General features: G+C 46.2%; 1 protein-coding gene and 1 pseudogene across 8 annotated transcripts in view; one reads left to right on the top strand and one right to left on the bottom strand.

Moving 5' to 3' along the window:
• WDR45B (WD repeat domain 45B) overlaps nucleotides 1–20,602 on the bottom strand; it is a 43,173-nt gene that overhangs the window by 4,382 nt on the left and 18,189 nt on the right. For 2 of the 8 annotated variants that reach the window (XR_003792115.1, XR_003792116.1), the window contains exons 4-11: nucleotides 18,263–18,350; nucleotides 16,854–16,948; nucleotides 13,352–13,542; nucleotides 12,679–12,764; nucleotides 11,394–11,495; nucleotides 10,789–10,910; nucleotides 10,018–10,172; nucleotides 3,773–3,964 (exon numbers count right to left, since the gene is read on the bottom strand). Coding sequence is in view for 5 of the 8 variants with exons in the window: in XM_029213413.1 (XP_029069246.1) it covers nucleotides 7,008–7,301; nucleotides 10,018–10,172; nucleotides 10,789–10,910; nucleotides 11,394–11,495; nucleotides 12,679–12,764; nucleotides 13,352–13,542; nucleotides 16,854–16,948; nucleotides 18,263–18,350 (1,133 nt within the window). In the remaining 3 variants the exon portion in view is untranslated. Of the gene's footprint in view, nucleotides 1–3,703; nucleotides 3,965–6,014; nucleotides 7,302–9,134; nucleotides 10,911–11,393; nucleotides 11,496–12,678; nucleotides 12,765–13,351; nucleotides 13,543–16,853; nucleotides 16,949–18,262; nucleotides 18,351–20,602 lie in introns of those variants that run through there. The other 6 variants (XM_029213413.1, XM_029213415.1, XM_029213417.1 and 3 more) reach the window with 5 other exon arrangements.
• LOC114889816 lies at nucleotides 18,555–19,378 on the top strand (annotated as a pseudogene).

Genomic DNA, 20,602 nt, shown 5'->3' with positions numbered 1-20,602 from the left:
CAAAAACCTACCCTGTGAGCAGTCAACTGCTGGACAACTCAGAGTTAATGCCCCAGGGGAACCCAGGCTTAGGGGTTCCCCACACTTTTGTACATTTTAATTCCAGAAGCTCAACCAGGTTCTCACAGAAAATATTGGAAAAAACCAGGGGAGGGGAAAGGAACCATGTTTGAAATAGACCAGAGCACTTTTTTTTTTAGGTTTTTTTTGATGTGGACCATTTTTAAAGTCTATTGAATTTGTTACAATATTGCTTCTGCTTTGTTTTTGGTTTTTTGGCCACAAGGCATGTGGGATCCTAGCACTCTGACCAGGTATCAAACCTACACCCCCTGCATTGAAAGGTGAAGTCTTAACCACTGGACCGCCAGGGAAGTCCCTAGAGTACTGCGTTCTTAACAAAGCCTGCCTTCAGGAGAAAAGAGTTAACCAGAGCCTACCTGACCTAGAAGGGAAATTCCCAACCAGCCCACTCTAGCCACCCTGTCCCATCTAAGAGGGAAGAAAACCTGAGAAACTCTTATGTAGTTCATAGCCCAGAGGCACAGGCTCCCTGAGACCTGCCCATAGGACTGTACACTGCTGCCCTGCCCCACCCCCATCCCGCACCTTACCACGTCACTGAAGACCTGTGTACAGCAGCTCCTTTTATCCAGTACATCATATCCAGTTGTCAAGAAAAAATTACAAGTATTAACTAAAAGGAAAACAATTTGTAGAGACAGAGCAAGCATCGGAACCAGACGTGGCAGGGGTGTTGGTGTTATCAGACGGGATCTAAAACAACTAGGACTAATATGTTAAGGACTCTAATGGATAAAGTAGACAGCATGCAAGAACAAATAGGCGATGTAAGCATAGAGACGGAAATCCTTAAAGAACTATAAAGAACATTGTTTAACAGAAGTGTCTATGATGGGCTCGCTAGTCGACTGGACACAACTGAGGAGAGAATCTCTGCACTTCAGGATGCATCAATAGAAACTTTCACAAGTAAAAAGCTAAGAGAAGAAAGACTGGGAAAAATAAAAATAAAAAGCAGAACATCCAAGGACCGTGGGGGCAGCTATATAAGGTATAACCTATGTGTTACAGGAGTACTAGAGAAAATGGAAGTACCAGAAAGAAAGGAGCAGAAGAAATGTTTGAAACAAGAATGAATGAGAATTTCCCCCCAGATCCAGGAAGCTCAGAGAATACCAATCAGGATAAATGCAAAAAACAACTACCTAGGCATAACATTTTCAAAAAACAAGGACAACAATACAAAACAATAACAGATGTGGTAGATATTAATCCAACTATATCAGTAATCACTTTGAACATCAATGGTCTAAATATACCAATAAAACACATAGATTGTCAGAGTGGATCAAAAAACAAGACTCAACTATATGCTGTCTACAAGAAACTTTAAATATAAAGACACTTAATATAGATTAAAAGTAAATTAATGGAAAAAAAGACATCATGCTAACACTAATCAAAAGAAAGTAGGAGGGGCTTCCCTGGTGGCGCAGTGGTTGAGAGTCCGCCTGCCGATGCAGGGGACACGGGTTCGTGCCCCGGTCCGGGAAGATCCCACATGCCGCGGAGCGGCTGGGCCCGTGAGCCATGGCCGCTGAGCCTGCGCGCCTGGAGCCTGTGCTCCGCAACAGGAGAGGCCACAACAGTGAGAGGCCAGTGTACCGCAAAAAACAAAAACAAAAAAAACGAAAGTAAGAGGGGCTTCCCTGGTGGCACAGTGGTTGAGAATCTGCCTGCCCATGCAGGGGACACGGGTTTGAGCCCTGGTCCAGTAAGATCCCACATGCTGTGGAGCAACTAAGCCCGTGCGCCACAACTACTGAGCCTGCGCTCTAGAGCCCGCGAGCCACAACTACTGAGCCTGTGTGCCACAACTACTGAAGACTGCACACCTGGAGCCCATGCTCCACAACGAGAAGCCACCACAATGATAAGCCCACACACCACAAAGAAGACCCCAACACAGCCAAAAATAAAAACAAATAAATTGATAAGAAAAAAAAAGCAGGAGTAGTTTTTTTGTTGTTTTGACGGTGCCGTGTGGCTTGAGGGGTCTTCGTTCCCTGACCAGGACTGAACCCACGCCTCAGCAGTGAAAACACAAGAGTCCTAACCACTGGCCCGCCAGGGAATTCCCAGGAGTAGTTACTTTATTTTCAGAGAGAGCAGACTTCAAACCAAGGAAAGTTATCACTGATAAAGACGGGCATTTCATCATGATAAAAGGAACAATTCTGCAAGACAACGTAACAAAATAAATGAAGCAAAAGCTGAAAGAACTAAAATAAATAAATCCACATTACATTTTGATACTTCAACATTCCTCTCTAGGTAATTGATAAGTAGACAGAAAGTCAGCAAGGCTATAAAAGCTCTGAGCAACACCAGTCAATGTAATTGTCATTAATAGAGCATTCTACTCAACAGAATACGCATTCTTCTCAAATGCACATGGAACATTCACCAATATAGACCAAACCTTGGGTCATAAAACAAAACTTACAAGCTTTAAAGAATTAAAATCATACATAGTATGCTCTTTGACAATTAGGGAATTAAACTAGAAATCAATAATAAAGATATTTTTTAAATCCTCAAATGTTTTGAAATTAGACATATTTTGAAATAATCCATGATTCAAACAGGAAGTCTTAAAGGGAATTAGAAAATAATTGTAACAGAATGAACATGAAAATATATCAAATTTGTGAAATGCAGCTAAAAGTGTTTATAGGGAATTTTATAGCACAAAGAAAACCTAAAATTCAGTCATCTACAGTTCTACCTTAAACTAGAAAAGAATGAATATAACCCATAGCAAATAATCAGCAAAAATTGAAAATATAAATGAGAAAAAAAAATCAATGAAATCAAAGCTGATTCTTTGAAAAAAAAAAAAAATCAACAAATTAACTTCGGCTGGAATGACGGAGGAAAGAGAGGATACAAATGACCACCATCAGGAATAAGAGATGGGCTCTCTGTGATAAGCTCCGTTGCTCTACCTACCACCTATTCGCCCTGTTATGGAGGCAGTATTCCCACCCTGTGTACATGGGGGTGGCTGGACGTGACACTATGACACTGGCCAGATGAGATGAACTGTAGTTTATCAGTCACACATACTCACACCCGAGGACACTGCAAGCCAAGTAGGATCACATGGGCGTCACTTGGGAACACAGTGAATAACCTAGGGCTACAGGAGGCAGGCTTTGTAGTATCAAGAGTGGGGGACTGAGAGACAAATACCATATGCTAACACATATATATGGAATTTAAGTAAAAAAATTGTCATGAAGAGCCTAGAGGTAAGACAGGAATAAAGACCCAGACCTACGAGAGAATGGACTTGAGGATATGGGGAGGGGGAAGGGTAAGCTGTGACAAAGCGAGAGAGAGCATGGACATATATACACTACCAAACGTAAGGTAGATAGCTAGTGGGAAGCAGCTGCATAGCACAGGGAGATCAGCTCCGTGCTTTGTGACCGTCTGGAGGGGTGGGATAGGGAGGGTGGGAGGGAGGGAGGGAGGGAGATGCAAGAGGGAAGAGACATGGGAACATATGTATATATATAACTGATTCATTTTGTTGTAAAGCAAAAACTAACACACCATTGTAAAGCAATTATACTCCAATAAAGATGTTATAAAAAAAAAAAAAAGAGTGGGGGACCCCGTTCCGGGAGGATGTGATTGTTTGAATAACCCCATGCGCTGGAAGGGAACTGAAAATGCTTACTCAGGGATAAGCAGGAACTGCACCTGTTCTGTTTGATAAGGAGAGTTGTTTGGCTGGGGGGCTTTATCCATGGAAGTAGAGTGGGTAGCGGAACTTGTAGTTAGGCCATTCCAGGCCTTCCCAGCTGAACCAAATGTTAAGGCAGCACGTAATACTGAACCTTAATTGCAGGCTTCATTACCACATCCACATCTGTAAAAAGGATAGTAAAGGAATCCTATGAAAAATTGTGCTCATAAATCTGACATCTTAGATGGAACAGACTAATTCCTCAAAATACACAAACTACCAAATTTACTAAAGAAATAGGTAGACAGAATAGACTTGTCAACAAATTGAATTTGTAATTCAAAACCTTCCAACACAGATAAGCTCCAGGAATTGTCCCCCCATCAAATCAGCTACTGAGCTTGTAAGAACTGTCTGAATTAACTGTTTTGGAACTATGGAGTCTACGCAAACACTTGCAATATCCAGGGGAGTGCTCCATATAGAAAGGCTGGTAAATTGCAGTGAATTTTGGCATTTCACGTAGCAACTACCATCCCCCATCATCCAGCCTTGTGAGACAGCCATGGGGACAGCACCCCACGTTCCTGGTACAGCTTGCTGAAGCCAGGGTGGACAATAGGGACTTTCTCCTCCAAAATTTTGAGTTGTGTATTTTAATCTGCCTGGCGGTTTGCTGAGGGGCTGGTTCAGATCTGGCCATTATTTCAACACCCACAACCTGAAGTAGCTTCCCTGGCAGCATGGGTCAGGTGATTTAAAAGGGCAGAATAGCTTCTTTTTTTTTAATCTTACTGGATCCAGGAACATAAGGAAATCTGTGACAAAACATTAGCTGAACACAAGCTAAAGTAACAGACTTCAGTGATCACTAATGACAAGAAATATAGTCTTGGGACTTCCCTGGTGGTGCAGGGGTTAAGAATCCACCTGCCAATGCAGGGGACACGGGTTTGAGCCCTGGTCCGGGAAGATCCCACATGCCACGGAGCAGCTAAGGCCGTGGGCCACAACTACTGAGCCTGCACTCTAGAGTCCTCGCATCACAACTACTGAAGCCCGTGCACCTAGAGCCCGTGCTCCACAGCAAGAGAAGCCACCGCATGAGAAGCCCACGCACTGCAACGAAGAGTAGCCCCTGCTCGCCACAACTAGAGAAAGCCCGTGCAGCAACGATGACCCAATGCAGCCAAAAATAAATAAAAATTAAAAAAAAAAGAAATCAATGTGATTCACCACATTAACAGAGTAAGAGACCATCAAACAAAACGACACAATCATTCCCAGTGGCATGAAGCTGCGAGCATGCACCTCCTTAAACTTGGTGCTCTCAGCACCTCATCTGCCTCACTCTCGTCTTGACTGTTCAGGTGGGTCCAGAGTGCTTGAAGAAAAAAAACTCCATTTTTCAGAGAAACATAACAGAATCCATAACAACACACATACCATTTGCAATGTCCGAGGTACAACCCCAAAGTACTAGACACACAGGTTAATGTGACTCATACACAGAATAAAAGAAAATCAATGGAGACTTGCTCTGAGAAAATCCAAATGTGAGAATTACCAAAGATTTTAACTTGTGTCCTATAAATATGCACAAGGACGTAAAGAAAGATTGTTCATGTGAATGAGCAAATGAAAAAGCTTAGTTAAGAATTAGAAATTAATTTTAGAACTGACAGATTCTTCTAAAGTTTAAAGTACATGGTACAGTCTTGAAAGCAGAGTGGGCAGTAATAGGTCATTTAGTGGTATTCAGTAATAGTTTAAATTATGCTAATTTTTTTTAATTTTTAAAAATTTTTAAATTTTTTGGCTGCGTTGGGTCTTTGTTGCCGCGCGCGGTCTTTCTCTAATTGTGGTAAGCGGGGGCTACTCTTTGTTGCGGCATGGGGTTCTCATTGCAGTGGCTTCTCTTGTGGAGCACGGGCTCTAGGTGCGTGGGCTTCAGTAGTTGCAGCACGTGGGCTCAGTAATTGCAGCGCGCAGGCTCTAGGGCGCACAGGTTTCAGTAACTGTGGCTCGTGGGCTCAGCAGTTGTGGCGCATGGGCTTGGTTGCTCCGCAGCATGTGGGATCTTCCTGGACCAAGGATCGAACCCGTGTCCCCTGCATCAGCAGGCGGACTCTCAACCACTGCGCCACCAGGGAAGTCCCAATGCTATCTTTAAAAACAGGAAAAAATACTGTAAAAACTATATGAACAGCCTCAATGATCAGAGTGGGACAATATAAGGTGTTATACATGTGTACTTGAATCCCAATAGGAAAGAGACAATAGCAGAAGAATTATTCAAGGAAATGACTGAAATTCACAAATTTGATGAAAGCCATAAATCTAGTTTCAAGAAGCTCAGCAAGCCCCATGCATGATAAACACAAAGAAAAGCAAATGTAGACATACCATAGTTTCCAAATTGTAATTTCATAAAATAATTTTTATCATATTGAAACAGGACACAGGAAGAACAAAAGGAAGACTCACAGCTTCTTTCCACACAAGTTGAATAGCTTTGTCATTAAAAACAAACAAATATGAATGACAGTGCACTTACGGTGTCCTCAGTGATGTTACCACGTTACTGTTGGTGAGAAAATATTTATTAAATCCTGATACATTCTGTCCCTCAGCACCTCAGAAACAATCATTTTTGAGTTTTTGGAATTCCAATAAAACTCTATTTTTAGCTATTATTCCATTTAAAGTTCATCTGGGAAAAAAATGCTTAAGGATGCTTACGATCAGCAGAGCCATGTAACCAGAACATAGTTCTTTGTGAAGTAGTACAGTAAGTCCGTGCATAACAAATGAATCAGTTGATAGATGGCATTGTAGTAGGGCAACTGCATCATTTTCATCCAAACCAGAAAAGAGCGCTAAGGTGGATGAGATACCACAACCCAGGGCAGGAAGAGGACCTGGGGTTGAGTCACTCCTGGCTTGGTTTGGCTTGAGCAATGCCTCACCCACCGGTGCAGGAAGATGAGGCCCTTTCCCCATTACGTGTTTGGAAATCACGCTCAGACTGAATTATGAAAATAAGACCTGTACATCGAACCCAGTGAAAAATGTTTTGTTTTAATCACAAGCCAATACTAGAAACCATAAAGGAAAAAGACTGATAGATCAGACTATGTAAAAATTCAAGATACATACACAGCAAAGTAAAACCCCTCAAACTGAAATAAACCCAAAGTGAAAAAAACGACAAGGGGTGATTATTTTAAAAGTTCTCATCAACAAAAAAGACAAAATACACCAACAGAAATATAGTCGAAGGCATGAGTAAGCAATTTACAAAATAATTACGGATGGCCAGCAAAGGTATTCCAAAATGTTCAACCTGGCTAGAAATCGATCTTTCTTCTCCATCAAAGATTAAAAAGCTCATGCTCAGAGCCTGGTCCTGGTGAGCATGTGAGGTGTTGGCTGTTGAAGCTGACAGAATCATGGCAGGCAAGGTGGCAAACATACTAAATCTTATACGTGCAGATCCTCTGGCTTGGCAATTCCAGTTCTATTCAAAGAAATAGGTGGACAAGTGTGTAAACATGTATGCACAAGGATTTCCATTTCCAAAACGTTTATAGAAGCAAAAAATACAAATAGGCATCTTTGGGCAATTACAGTGTTTTGACATGTTCACGAGTTGTGAAAAGTTAAAGAATGGTCCCTATAGTGCTGCTGAGAATTACAGACTTCACCCCAGGAGGCGTGGGCTTTCCGAGAGTAGTCTTCTCTGGAGACGGCAACTCAGGGCGATTTTGATTCCAACTTTACATTCTTCTCTATGTTCTTTTCTTACAATGAACATTTTGTATTTTGGTAAGTCTTTTCTGATCCATTTTGAAGAGGAAAATTTTAGCACAAGTTCCAAAAGTACTGTAATTGCTCAAATGCCTCTTACAGAAAGAAAGGAAAGAGACCAGGGACAAAGTTGTGTGAACTCATCTAGAAGTTTGGTTTGGTTGCAGAAAAAGAAATGCAAACATGAGAAGCTTTGGTCTCACAAGCAGAGTAAGGAGGGGAGCGGGCCTCACCCTCCAGGCCGCAGTGAGCAGGGGCACTGCCACTGAGGACTAAAGGGACAGACAAGCCAGGGGCAGGGGGGAGGGGGTGGAGGCTGCAGGGTGCAGAGGAGCCCTCCCCGTCCACGGCCTGGACAGCAGGCAGAAGAGCCCAGTGAGCAGGGCCCTGTGAGGTGGTTCCTGGATGTTCATTCACATGGACACTTGGGGGAGAAACAAACCAGGCCTGTCCAGCCCAGCCACCAAGTGGGGCTTGTGGAAGCCCTGGACACAGGACTTTTACGTCTGTGTCCCTCTGTACCCACGTTCAGGGGCCGGCAGGACTCAGCTGAGGCAGGAATTGGAGGCGGCTCTGGCTTAGAGCAACCCCCTTTCTCTAAATAAGGCAACAAACAGTGGTTATCAATTTGAAAAACCAAGTCTGCTGCTGTCCTGAACAGACCGAGGAAGGTTCACCCGACAGCCTGCTCGCCAGGTATGGCGCTTCCTGCCACGTCTGAGAGGGTAAAGCGAGGCCACGCGCACAGGCCTGGGGAGGGTGGACGGTGCTGGCTGCCTCAGCCTTCCAGACCTCACCCTGCTCTCTGGAAGCCTCGTCCAGGGCATTTCCCAGGTGAGACGTGGTGTCTTTACCATCGCGAAGGGAAACCCCGAGAAGACAAACCAGAGCCCCTAGGTGGTCATCCACACCACCCAGGATGTCCCTGTTCTGTCATTTTATAAAGGAGGCAAGGTTGTGCCCGGCGTGGCAGAGCCAGGACGTGCTCCCACACCGTGGACTCTTAATGTAGGTGCCTAGCATTGCAGGTCGCCCTGGGTACAGCCTCTCCCTGGGCCAGTGAACTGGCTCTTCACCAGCCTGCAGCACCTCCACACACCATGAGGAGGAACTTTTTTCCTAGTTTAATGTGTATGTGGAAACACGAAAGGGATTATATTCGGGGAAAATATAAACTACTGATGATGTAAATGTGAAGGACCCCTCCTACTCCTGGGCCAAAGTTAGGGCTAGTGTTAGACGGACACTGACGGGTGGCCCGACACCACGCTGGTGTCTCCCCCAAAGGGAGTGTCCCCCAAAGGGATTTCAGGCAGAGCTTCCCCACCAGAGACGACAGAAACCGCTAGTGAACATCACTTTCTTCCCCTCTGCTCCCCGAGCCAGGCCATCACCCACACGGGCAGCAGGGCGTCCACCTGGCCCCCACGCAGTCCTGGACAGTTTAGGCACTAAGTGCACTGGGCCGCTCCTATAGCCTGCAGTCCAACAAGGTTCTAAAACTGGGGCTTTGGTTTTGTAACATACAATTCTTTTCCCTTGATGGGTACAGAGTACAACAAAATTAGTCATTTTTATTTAAAAGAAACATTACAAATAAGTGTGCAAAATTAAATTTCATGATTAAATACACATAAAAGTAACATGCATACTTCACATTGAAATCCACAGACAAAGTTAGTTGATTACATGACAGTAAAAGAACTGGCAAACTGAGAATTTGCTGCTGCAGATTTTAATGTTTGCAACCTGAAATCAAACATAAAATTAAGTTTTAAGGGAATTTAAGAAAATTAAATATATACCTCAAGTACTACTAATAATATAGAGCCCATAACCTATTTTAGTTACCAAACGTTAAAAAAAGTATGTGCCTCTCATTCCCACAATGTTAGTGTGCAGCTAGTCTTAAAAATGGGGAGAAAAGATGGTGAGAAAGGGAAGTGGAATCGGCCGGCCGAGGCATCCTCTCCAGGCCCACAGAAACCAGGCACTGCTTTGTTGAGACGCCCGTTTCCCTTGGTATCCTCCAAATTAAGTGACGCTTTCTTCTATGACTAAGTTTTAAAGTCTATGCGTTACTCTGTTGCCTACGTGTAACTGGGTCAAAGAGAGTTTCACCAGGAGGCCACAGGCACTGCTCACAGGGTGGGCGTGGTGCTGCCTCAATTCCAATGGCTCCAAAAAGATGGGGACGCACGACATGCAGCTCTTGAGGGAGACGCCAGACCTATGCCCTCTTTCTTCAGTTTAGATGGGAGAAGGGCTTCCTTCCTCCTTTCCTAAGGCTGCCGGTATGATTGTTCCACTTAAATCTGGTGAGAACCAACACTTACACGTGTGTTCACCTCCCCATTACAGACTCAGTAAAAATGATGAAATCTGTCGCCACAAATTTCACTTTGTCCCTCCTTTTTTCCACGTACCCCCAGTTTGTCCGGAGCCCCAACTGCAGGTGGCGGATGCGGCAGAACCAATGAAGTGAGCGTCACGGCTGAATGAAAGGTGAAGCCAGCAGTTGGGCGTGAGTGTCCACGTGCCCTGAAGATTCTTCCTTTAACACTGGACTCGGGAGGTCTGGCTTTGGAAAACAGACGACAACGTATGGCTTCGCGACAAGGTCCCAGGCCATCCCCCCAGCCCATCACCACCACTCCCAGGAGCTCGAGGGGCCGCTGGGCACCCAGGGCCCGTGGTGCTCGCACTCCTGGTGGAGGGTCACAGCTTGTCGTCGGTCATCTCCAGGAACTGCGCATACACGTCCCGGACGCACTCCCCCTTGGGGTTGAACAGGAACTTGTAGTAGCTGCCGTCCGCACAGATCGCTGGGCAGAGGAGACCGTGTCACTCAGGGTGGAAAGCAAGCAGCCCGCACTGAGCTCACTGCACAGGCTGAGTGGAGGCTGAGCAGCCCCGAGGGATCTGTGGGTGGTGGGGGCACTCGACCGAGAACCCCACTGTTCTGGGGGGTCTGCATCTACTCAGCTAGTGTGGCGATGGGGGAACCCTCTTTGGTCGCCGGTTCCAAGACCAAATGATCTGCCTCACTGACTGCCCGGGAAACCCCGGAGGGCAGGTGGCTGCGCGGACCCTGAGAGGGATGCACAGGACCCCCAGGAGAGAGGAAGGGCCACCAGTGGAGCTGGTGGGGCACTGACCACACCTGGGGGCCACTCTTCTCTGGAAGGACCACTTACCAATGACAGCATTTGGCTCTGTTCCAAAGGCACAAATGCATGGAGAGCCTGAGGGAACCTGAAACTTGGAAAAACTCCACTTGGAACTGAAGTATTTTGGAAGGAAACTGGCTGATGCCAAACTGTGAGGACAGGAAGCAAAGAAAGTAAGTTATGGTCACATAACAAAGTTAGAGACACAGCTCTCTTTAATGTCGGCTTAGCCTTAATGATTTAAATTCTATTTTTGCTTTTAATTTTTATCTTTCACATGAAAAAACTAAGTTGTTACAAATGCGTTTATTATAAATCCAGAAACCATCAGCACCAGAAGGGGCACAGGGTTCTACTGCCACCAAATTAATTTTCTGAACAGCTAACACAAGGATGATGGTTGGAGTTCAGGACCAAGTTCTACCTCATTGGAAGGTGCCTGGATCCTCATCAGATGTTTTCTAAGGAGCTAGTGGAAGGGGAAGTCGGGATGCCACTGTCTTAGCATCAAGTAATCTGCACTGGTTTTCAGAGAATCAAATGAACGACCAAAGAAAAGCATCCCGGCTGTGACTCAGACTGAGTGGGGCAACACTCAGGCAATGTCCTGTCCTTCTAACTGGAAAACCTACCTTGATTGTTTATTCCTTTTTGGATCTTCAGCTGCAAAAATGTGCACCGTGCCGTGGTCACTGGACACACAGATGAGAGAAGCGTCCTGATTGAAGTTAATACTGCAGAGAAACCAGACAAACCTCGGGTCTCATGTGGACGCAGAAGTGAGCCCTGACCTCAACCCCCCGTGGTCAGGACAGTCATTTTAAGAACCACCCCTCCTGACCAGCTGACGGGGCTCAGCACAGAACCAGATGGTCAAAGCCAGGGCACAGCCCCTCCTCAGGTGCCAGGGAGAGGGAAGGGGCTCCCTGCAGACCACCCCGCCACCCCAGGGACCCTGAGGCCACCCAAACATGCCACTTGAAGGAGAAAAACTCCCCTCCAACAACCCAGGCCCTGTAGAGGTGGGCGTCACGCAGGCTGGCTGGAAGGGCCCGAGAGCACACAGATGGGAAAGCGGGCTGCACCAGAGGCCCCAAGGACACTACATCCAGCATCCAGATACTAGCTGTGTTTTTATCACTCAGGCCCCAGTGCAGCTCCACACCTGCAAAGGCCACAGACACAAAGAACGAAGTCCCGCCCAAGCAGGGGTGCAGCCCTGTCAGAGCTACAGACACTGTGGGACATGGTAACAACCACCACAGAAAGAGCAGGTCAGCCTCACAGGAGGCTGAAATGACTACAGATGGGCTAACTAGGCCTCCAGTGTTTGCCTGAAGATGCTACTGAAAAATAAGTTGGAGGGGGCTTCCCTGGTGGCACAGTGGTTAAGAATCCACCTGCCAATGCAGGGGACAGGGGTTCGAGCCCTGGTCTGGGAAGATCCCACATGCTGCAGAGCAACTAAGCCAGTGCACCACAACTACTGAGCCTGTGCTCTAGAGGCCGTGAGCCACAACTACTGAGCCTGTGCCACAACTACTGAAGCCTGCGTGCCTAAAGCCTGTGCTCTGCAACAAGAGAAGCCACCGCAATAAGCAGCCCACGCACCGCAACGAAGACCCAACACAGCCATAAATAAATAAAATTTTAAAAATAAATAAATAAGTTGGAGGGACAGTGACGAGATGAAATAAAACAAGCAAATTCTGACAAATGCAGGACAATGGGTTCATGGTAATCATAATATTCTCTCTACTTTTGTGTATATTCCCATAATAAGCAAACAGTTAAATTAGTAATAATAAAACAGCCCCTACCAGCAGAGCAGCACCCACCCCCCTTGTGGGGGTAGTCCCGACTCTCCTCCGGATCACATAGGGCCCCTTCTCTAGGTAAAATAACGTGCTTTCTTACCAATAAATATTAGCTGCTTGAGATCCTCTTCGTAGTTCCTGGATTAAATGCCCTGATGAAGTATCAAATATTCGTATAAGGGTCCCCTTTGAAAAACAGTGAAGTGTTTCATTATCAAAGATTCACAACTTTTTAGTTTTCTTGAAATGATTTATATTCACAAACCCATTAACCCATCCGACCCTTTCCCAAACTCACCCACATCATCTAAAACTCAACTTTCCCTCTGTTGTTACCGAGAACAGACTGGAGTCTCTTTAGTCCGACGGCAGCGGGCAGGGGCCGAGAGAGGGTCAGGGAGACCCAGCGCCCAGGCCCACAGGCATGGCCCTCTCAGAGCCCCGTGCACACGCTCCCCTGACAGAGGCCCCGGGCTGTCTCGCACCCTGAGAGCCATCAGTTCACTCACTGTCCAGAGAAATGGCATCTTAATTATAATGCCCACAGCCAGTTAGAAAAACATTAATTCTACTGCCAAACAGATGGGGCACAACCAAATAAAATGACTTTTGGACCCTCTATGTCAACTATGACTCGCTTCCTGAGAGAAGGTGGCTAAGAGCCTCTCAGGGGTCAGGATCTTCAGGGAAGGGCTGGTTTCCCGGGAGCCTGCACCCTACGGTGGGAGACGCCACTCTGCGGGCACCTCTGTGGGGCAGGGACACCCACTTACTTTCTCAGACGCGGTCGCAATTCTTGTTCCCTGCAGGTTGAGAGCAATGCAGCTCAAGACGCCCTCATGGGCAGGAATGTCCACTGGCGGCTTCTCGGTGCTGGCCAGGTCCACGAGCTGCACATGGCCCGTGTGCGTGCCCGGGAAGGCCAGGAGTGAGTTGTTACTATTGGGGCACAGGACACAGAGGCCTAAACAGAGACAAGGAAATGCATCAATGACTCAGGACCGTCTCAAAGCTTCTGCTTTTCCACAACCATACCTGCTCCCTGCCCTCCAGGTCCCATGAAAAAGTAAGAATCATTCACAGAATCTTTTCCCTGTGAAGGGCAGCAGAGGGCCAAGCAAAGCTCCCTCCCATGAGATGGCTTCACAATTGGAAACATTTGCTGAACTTATTACTGAATAAACTTTATCAAATGTCTGTCTTTTGGGGTGTCAGCCACGAGAATGCAAAATTGTAAAATCTAAAAATGAATCCTTAAAAAATAAATAAAATAAAATAAAAATGAATCCACTAACAGTAACATAAAAAAACCAAAACTGAAAAATAAATTTAACGACAGATGTAAAAGACACTATAACACACTGCAAAGGAAAACCAAAGACGTGGTGGGTGGAGAGCTGTCCTGTGACCACAGCTTGGAACCTACGTTCACCCACCTACAGAGTTAAGTGCAATCACAGTTAAAATCTCTGCAGGCTTTTTTGAAGAAACAGACAACCTGTCACTAAGTTATAAGCAAAGTAAAAGGTCCTAGAATAGCCCCCCAATTTCTTATAAAATAGGAACAACATTAGAGGACTTATACTACCTAATTTCAAGAATTATCTTGAAGTTCCAGGGACTTCCCTGGTGGTGCAGTAGTTAAGAATCCGTCTGCCAATGCAGGGGACACGACGGGTTCGATCCCTGGTCCAGGAAGATCCCACATGCCGTGGAGCAACTAAGCCTGTGCACCACAACTACTGAGCCTGCACTCTAGAGCCTGCAAGCCACAACTACTGAGCCCACATGCCACAACTACTGAAGCCCGTGTGCCTAGAGCCCGTGCTCCATGACAGAAGAAGCCACCGCAGTGAGAAGCCCACGCACTGCAACGAAGAGTAGCCCCCACTTGACGCAACGAGAAAGCCCGTGCGCAGCAATGAAGACCCAACGCAGCCAAAACTAATAAATACATACATACATTAAAAAAAAGAATTATCTTGAAGTTCCAGAAATCAAGGTCATCTGATATTGGCATAAGGAGAGAAACACAGACCACTGGAGCAGAATAAAGAGTCCAGAAGAATCTTACACTTATTTGATTTAAAAAAAAAAAAGTATCAAGGTAATTCAAAGCAGAAAAAATAGTCTTTTAAACAAATGGTAAAGGGACTTCTCTAAGCAAAAAAGAAAAGGCCACAAGCAGAAACATGAAAACTGTTAAAAGAAAAAAGCTCATTGGTTAAAGTAAATATAGAGTAAAAGTAGTAATATCAACCACACACAAAGCTAGTGGGAAGGTTAAAAGACAAAGGTAGTGGGCTTCCCTGGTGGCGTGGTGTTTGGGAGTCCACCTGCCGATGCGGGGGACAAGGGTTCGTGCCCCGGTCCAGGAAGATCCCACATGCCATGGAGCGGCTGGACCCGTGAGCCATGGCCGATGAGCCTGCGCGTCTGGAGCCTGTGCTCCGCAACGGGAGATGCCACAACAGTGAGAGGCCCGTGTACCGCAAAAAAAAAAAAAAGACAAAGGTAGTAAAATCATCTACATCCGCAATAAGTAAAGGATACACAAAGCAAAAAGATATAAAACATAATGTCAAAAACAGATCGTGGGGAGAGGGGAGTAAAATGTAGGGTTGTTAAAATGCATTTGAAATTAAGAGACCAGGCCATTTAAAATAATCACATGTATATATACAGATTGTTATATATAAACCTCATAGTAACCACAAACCAAAAATCTATAATAGATACACACACAAAAGCGAAAGGAATCCAAACATAACACTAAAGACAGTCATAAAATCACAAGGGAAGGGATTTTCCTGGTAGCACGGTGGTTAAGAATCCATCTGCCAATGCAGGGGACACAGGTTTGATCCCTGGTCCGGGAAGATCCCACAGGCCGCGGAGCAAAACTAAGCCCAAGCGCCACAACTACTGAGCTCGCATGCCAAAACTACTGAAGCCTGCGTGCCCAGAGCCTGTGCTCCGCAATGAGAAGCCCACGCACCACAATAAAGGGTAGCCCTGCTCGCCACAACTAGAGAAAGCCCATGCACAGCAGCAAAGACCCAATGCAGCAAAAAAAAACCACACACACACAAGGGAAGAGAACAAAAGAAAAAGGAACGAAAAAGACCTACAAAAACAACCCAAAACAATTCATGGCAATAAGTACGTACCTATCAACAATTACTTTAAATGTAAATAGACTAAATGCTACAATCAAAACACAGAGAGTGGATATATACACAATGAAATACTACTCAGCCATAAAAAAGGAATGACATCTTGCCATCTGCAGCAACATGGATGACCCAGAGGTATTTTGCTAAGTGAAATAAGTCAGACAGAGAAAGACAGATAATGTACGTTACCACTTATATATGGAATCTAAAAAATAATTACAATATGACCCAGCAATTGCACTCCAAGAGATGAAAAAATACATCCACAAAAAGACCTGCATGTAAACATGTACAGCAGCTTCTATTTATAACAGCCAAAAATCTGGTATGGATCAACAGCTGTGGTATATCTATATGATGGTATATTACTCAGTAATAAAAAGGAGCAAAATAATAGCACACTCACAAAAACATGGAGGAATCTAAAAAATATTAAGCTAAGAGAAAGACACCAAACACATCTGAAAAGGCAAAACCTGAAGGTCAGGTGGGGAAGGGCACAGCCTGGGGAAACTCCTGGGTGACGGGACTGTTCTGCCCTGACTGTGGTGGCAGCTACACAACTGTTTACAATGACTAAAGTTTATCAAATGATACACTTAAAATGAGTTTTATGTAAATTATACCTCAATAAAGCTAGAAGAAAAAAACCAAAAATTTTAAAAGCAAAGTTAACATGATAAAATGAGTAACAAAGTCAGCCACACGTAATCCACCAGCCAGAAGAAAAAGGGAAGGAAATGTCTCAGAACTTAATAAAAACATGGATTCCAGGGCTCACCATAGAGCTCCTGAATGGCTGACAGTGAAAAATCCCAAGAGGGACTCCGATGATTCTGGTAAGAGGCAGGGTCTTAGAACCACAACGAGGAAGCGGGGCTGTGACGGCAGGAAGGTTCAGGGGAGAAGGTAGGGACCGAGGTGGGGAGCTTGCATCTCCCAGACCCTTCCCCAGAGCCCCAGATGCCCCAGGACCCACCACTAGGGCGACACCACTCCAAGACCACCTGGAGGAGAGGCACCCAGCATGGGTCTGCGTCCCGCCTGGATCAGACCCAGGAAGCCAGTTTCCACCATCCATCCTCCTCTGGATTCTTACCTTTCGGGTTATAGCAGGTTTCAAAGACGTGCAACTGATGAGGATTGTGTGTGAATGTAAACACCTTGATCATAGAGTCCAAAACAACCACAATTCTGGAAAGAAAAAAACACCATCAGAATTTCTCTCCCCCAAAGTGAAACTCAAACATTTTGTGATTTTTGTTCTTATCATCTGGAAACAGAAACACCGCAAAGAGCAAATACAAGAGGGTCATTCCTGGGATTTCCCTGGTGGTGGCTAAGGCTCCACGCTCGCAATGCAGGGGGCCTGGGTTCAATCCCTGGTCAGGAAACTAGATCCCACATGATGCAACTAGGAGTTCGCATGTTGCAACTGAAGATCCCGCATGCCGCAACTAAGACCCAGCACAGCCAAATTAATTAATTAATTATTAAAAAAGAGGGTCATTCCTGAACCCAGGCACTGGGCAGCAAGGTCTGTGGAGCAGGTTGGCCGGGAGCCCCTGGGCGTGAGGCTGCCACTAGGAATGAGCGCCTCTCACCCGGCTGGAGGAAAGTACAGCCCAAGGGTTGGGAGGGCATTGTCATCAAATATTCTGTCTAGAGTAAGAACCAAGTAGGACACAAAGGCAGAAATTCTATCTTAACACACTTTTAGACACGTCTTGACAATCCAGAAATGTAAGAAAGTGGAATATCCTTGATTTGGCTCCAGGATTTGCATTACTACGAGCCCCTAAATGCTGACATTCCTGGAAGAAACAAGTCTACCTATGAGTGCAGGGATGACACACCCCTATTCACACTGGTCTGGTTCAGCATCTGTCCTCCCACAGCCAAGTATAACATGTAAATCACACCACAGCCGAGCATAACATGTAAATCACACCAAAGTCCAAAGTGATGAAGCTTTGCTCTACCTCCATCAACATACTAGGAAAAACTCCTGTGTTCTCCTAAACCCCAGGAAGGCAACAGCCGAGAGAGAGAGACCTGCTACTTTCAACAGGTGAGATTCAATGACACCTTCTCTGTGAGGAGTTCCTGAATTTTCCTTTACTTTCAGATTGAAACATTTATGAGGCAGCATTTGGACAAGTGTGGGCTAAGAGGGAGGCAATTCAAGGTTCAAAACTCGAGTCCTCAGTCTGTACCTGTTGGGTGGGACGGCTCCCCTGAAGAAATGAGAGCTGGGGGGGCAGGGCTGGCCGGGGGCCAGGTCCATGGAGGTGCACTTCACCCACGCCCACCAACCACTCACCTGTAAGTGATCCTGGGAGGCAAATAAAACTCACTGCCTTCCTTATGTCCTTGGGTCATAAACTACAGTCTCACGTTTTTATACATCGTTTTCCTGAACACTTCTGTTCCTTCAGTATAAAATGATTTCAGCCACCTTCAGAGAAAGTGACTGTTCCACCTCTAAAAATCAGACACCAAACCTACCTATCTCGCCGTAATTTGGCAGCCTTGACTTCGGTAGAAAATTCTATTTCAATCACAGTCTTCTTCTTCAGGTCATCCCAGATCATCACTGAAACAGGAAAGAATGTATGAACATGGTAATGAACAGGCCAGGGGCTGGCTTGCTAAGGCCACTCCTGAAGGGGTCCTCACATCACAAACACCTGACTGGGAGCTGGCGGGGCGGGGGGGGACACGAGGCTCTCCCACGGGCAGGACGGTCCCGCCCCAAGGTCTCAGACCCGCCCCCCGCCCCCCCCACCCTCCTATTCAGCAACCACACACCTGCGCACACCTCAGGCAGCCAGTCTCTGCCTCTCTACCCACACAGGCATGCACACAGGCATTCAAGCACACTTGAACCTCCTCTCTGCCAAACCTTGCCTAGTTTTTAGGCAAACTTCTCTCCACCTCTCTTTCCTTGGTTCTACTAGACTGAGCCGAAAAGCAAGCCCAACCACAGGTACCAAGTGCTACAGATAAACCTGGATTAAGAAAAGAAAGGGTCCGGCTGCGCTAGGAGGTCACGCAGGCTGGAGGCCTCGGTTGGAGGGAAGGGAGAGGCAGCATCCAGGGGACAACATGCCAACTGCCAAGCAACTAGCCGACACTGGCTACAAGACCTCCTCCACCTCCACGATGCCCCTCACTGTTTACGGCGGCTACCTCTGCAGTGCCCGAGCCTACCACTATTTCCAGCAGCGCAGCTCCTAGCGCCAGGCTGCAGAAGAACAGAAGACCTTGGGAGTCCCGTAGAGCTGGGGGGCTTTTTTCCTTGAGCAGAGAGACCTGAGGCATGCTGTGGAAAGACCTCACCTGCAATCATTTCTGAATCAAGAGTATCAGGGCCTTAATGGTTTTCGAACTCTGCTGGGAAAAAGTGCCCACGTTTTCTCTGGTACAGTCAGTTTGGAGAGGCTACTGAATCGTAACAGGAATGGGAGGGTGAGGCACACCTACAGACATTAAATATTTTACCACGTCAAAAAAAAAAAGAAAAGATGGGCTTCCCTGGTGGCGCAGTGGTTGATAGTCCGCCTGCCGATGCAGGGGACACGGGTTCGTGCCCCGTTCCAGGAGGATCCCACATGCCGTGGAGCAGCTGGGCCCGTGAGCCATGGCCGCTGGGCCTGCGCATCCGGAGCCTGTGCTCCGCAACGGGAGAGGCCAAAACAGTGAGAGGCCCGCTTACCGCAAAAAAAAAAAAAAAAAAAAAAAAAAGGGTTGTTTCATGGGGAAATCAGACACATAAAAACCAGGGCCAGTGTTCTTCAGCCCTGACTGTTCTCGCTCTGCTTCAAGCTCTGGAATATCTTCTGCTCACAGTACAATCTTCCGTCAGGATGGATTAGCAGTTTATGTCCCAAGGGCTGAGACAATTTACAGACAACCCTGGAGGATGAGGAGCGTGTGTCCAGACCTCTTTTCCACTTGAAAAGCTGGGTACAAAGCGTGTGGGGTGAGGGAAATAAGCTCCCTAAACAGTCAGGTTACGGCTGACTGAGAATGGAAGGAAAGAATGTTTCCCCTAAAGGTCCCAACACCATGACCAACAACAGCCCGGTGGAATTCAGGGGTAAGTTTTGCCATAATGGGTAAGTATCCTAAGTTTCAAATCAAGAGAGAACTGAATACCAGCCTACCAGAACTTCCAAAATTATTATCAAGTAACATAAGAGGTATTTACTATGGAAGAGGTTATAATTTATAACCACTCAAAACTGAAGCGGAGAATAGTGCTCTTCTTGCTCCTTCAAACACCATCTTTGATAAACTTCTCCCGTCGGCTCTTCCTTAAAGGGCACCAACATGTCAGTGAGTAGACAGTTACCTTACTGAAAATAGTATCCTCCCCAAACCAGATGTTCACGACCTTCTGGGCAAAGGACACTCTACTCTTGAACACGAAAGCATCAGTGAACTTCCTCTGGCCCTGCAACCTAACACCAGAAAGCCTACAACTCAACACAAACGCAAACTGGCCCAAACCGGCCCAAACCAGACAGAAGCCAACAGATACGGATGTCAAGGGTGTCACAAATACGGGTGAACTCCATTTTCAGAAACATCTGGAAACAGTGTGATGAAGCCCCAGAGGCGGCAGCACGAATTCTCATTCACAAAAGCAAAGTGACCAGACACGATGCCTTGGGTAGTGAGAAAAATCTATGGCCTCTGAGGGCTGCGAGTGCCTTACTGCAGGAAACCGAAAATTTTAAACGTACTGGGCGGGATTCTGTGTGTCTGTCTCCTGATACAGTTCCTAATAGCAAAAAATATATTTCAAAATTCTGGACTTCCTCCTAAATGGAAAGGGCCTCT

Source organism: Monodon monoceros, unplaced genomic scaffold (assembly GCF_005190385.1).
Source record: "Monodon monoceros isolate NGI ecotype Baffin Bay Population unplaced genomic scaffold, NGI_Narwhal_1 Super_Scaffold_9, whole genome shotgun sequence".
Lineage (NCBI taxonomy): Eukaryota > Metazoa > Chordata > Mammalia > Artiodactyla > Monodontidae > Monodon > Monodon monoceros.
This window is presented reverse-complemented; position numbering and strand designations above follow the sequence as displayed.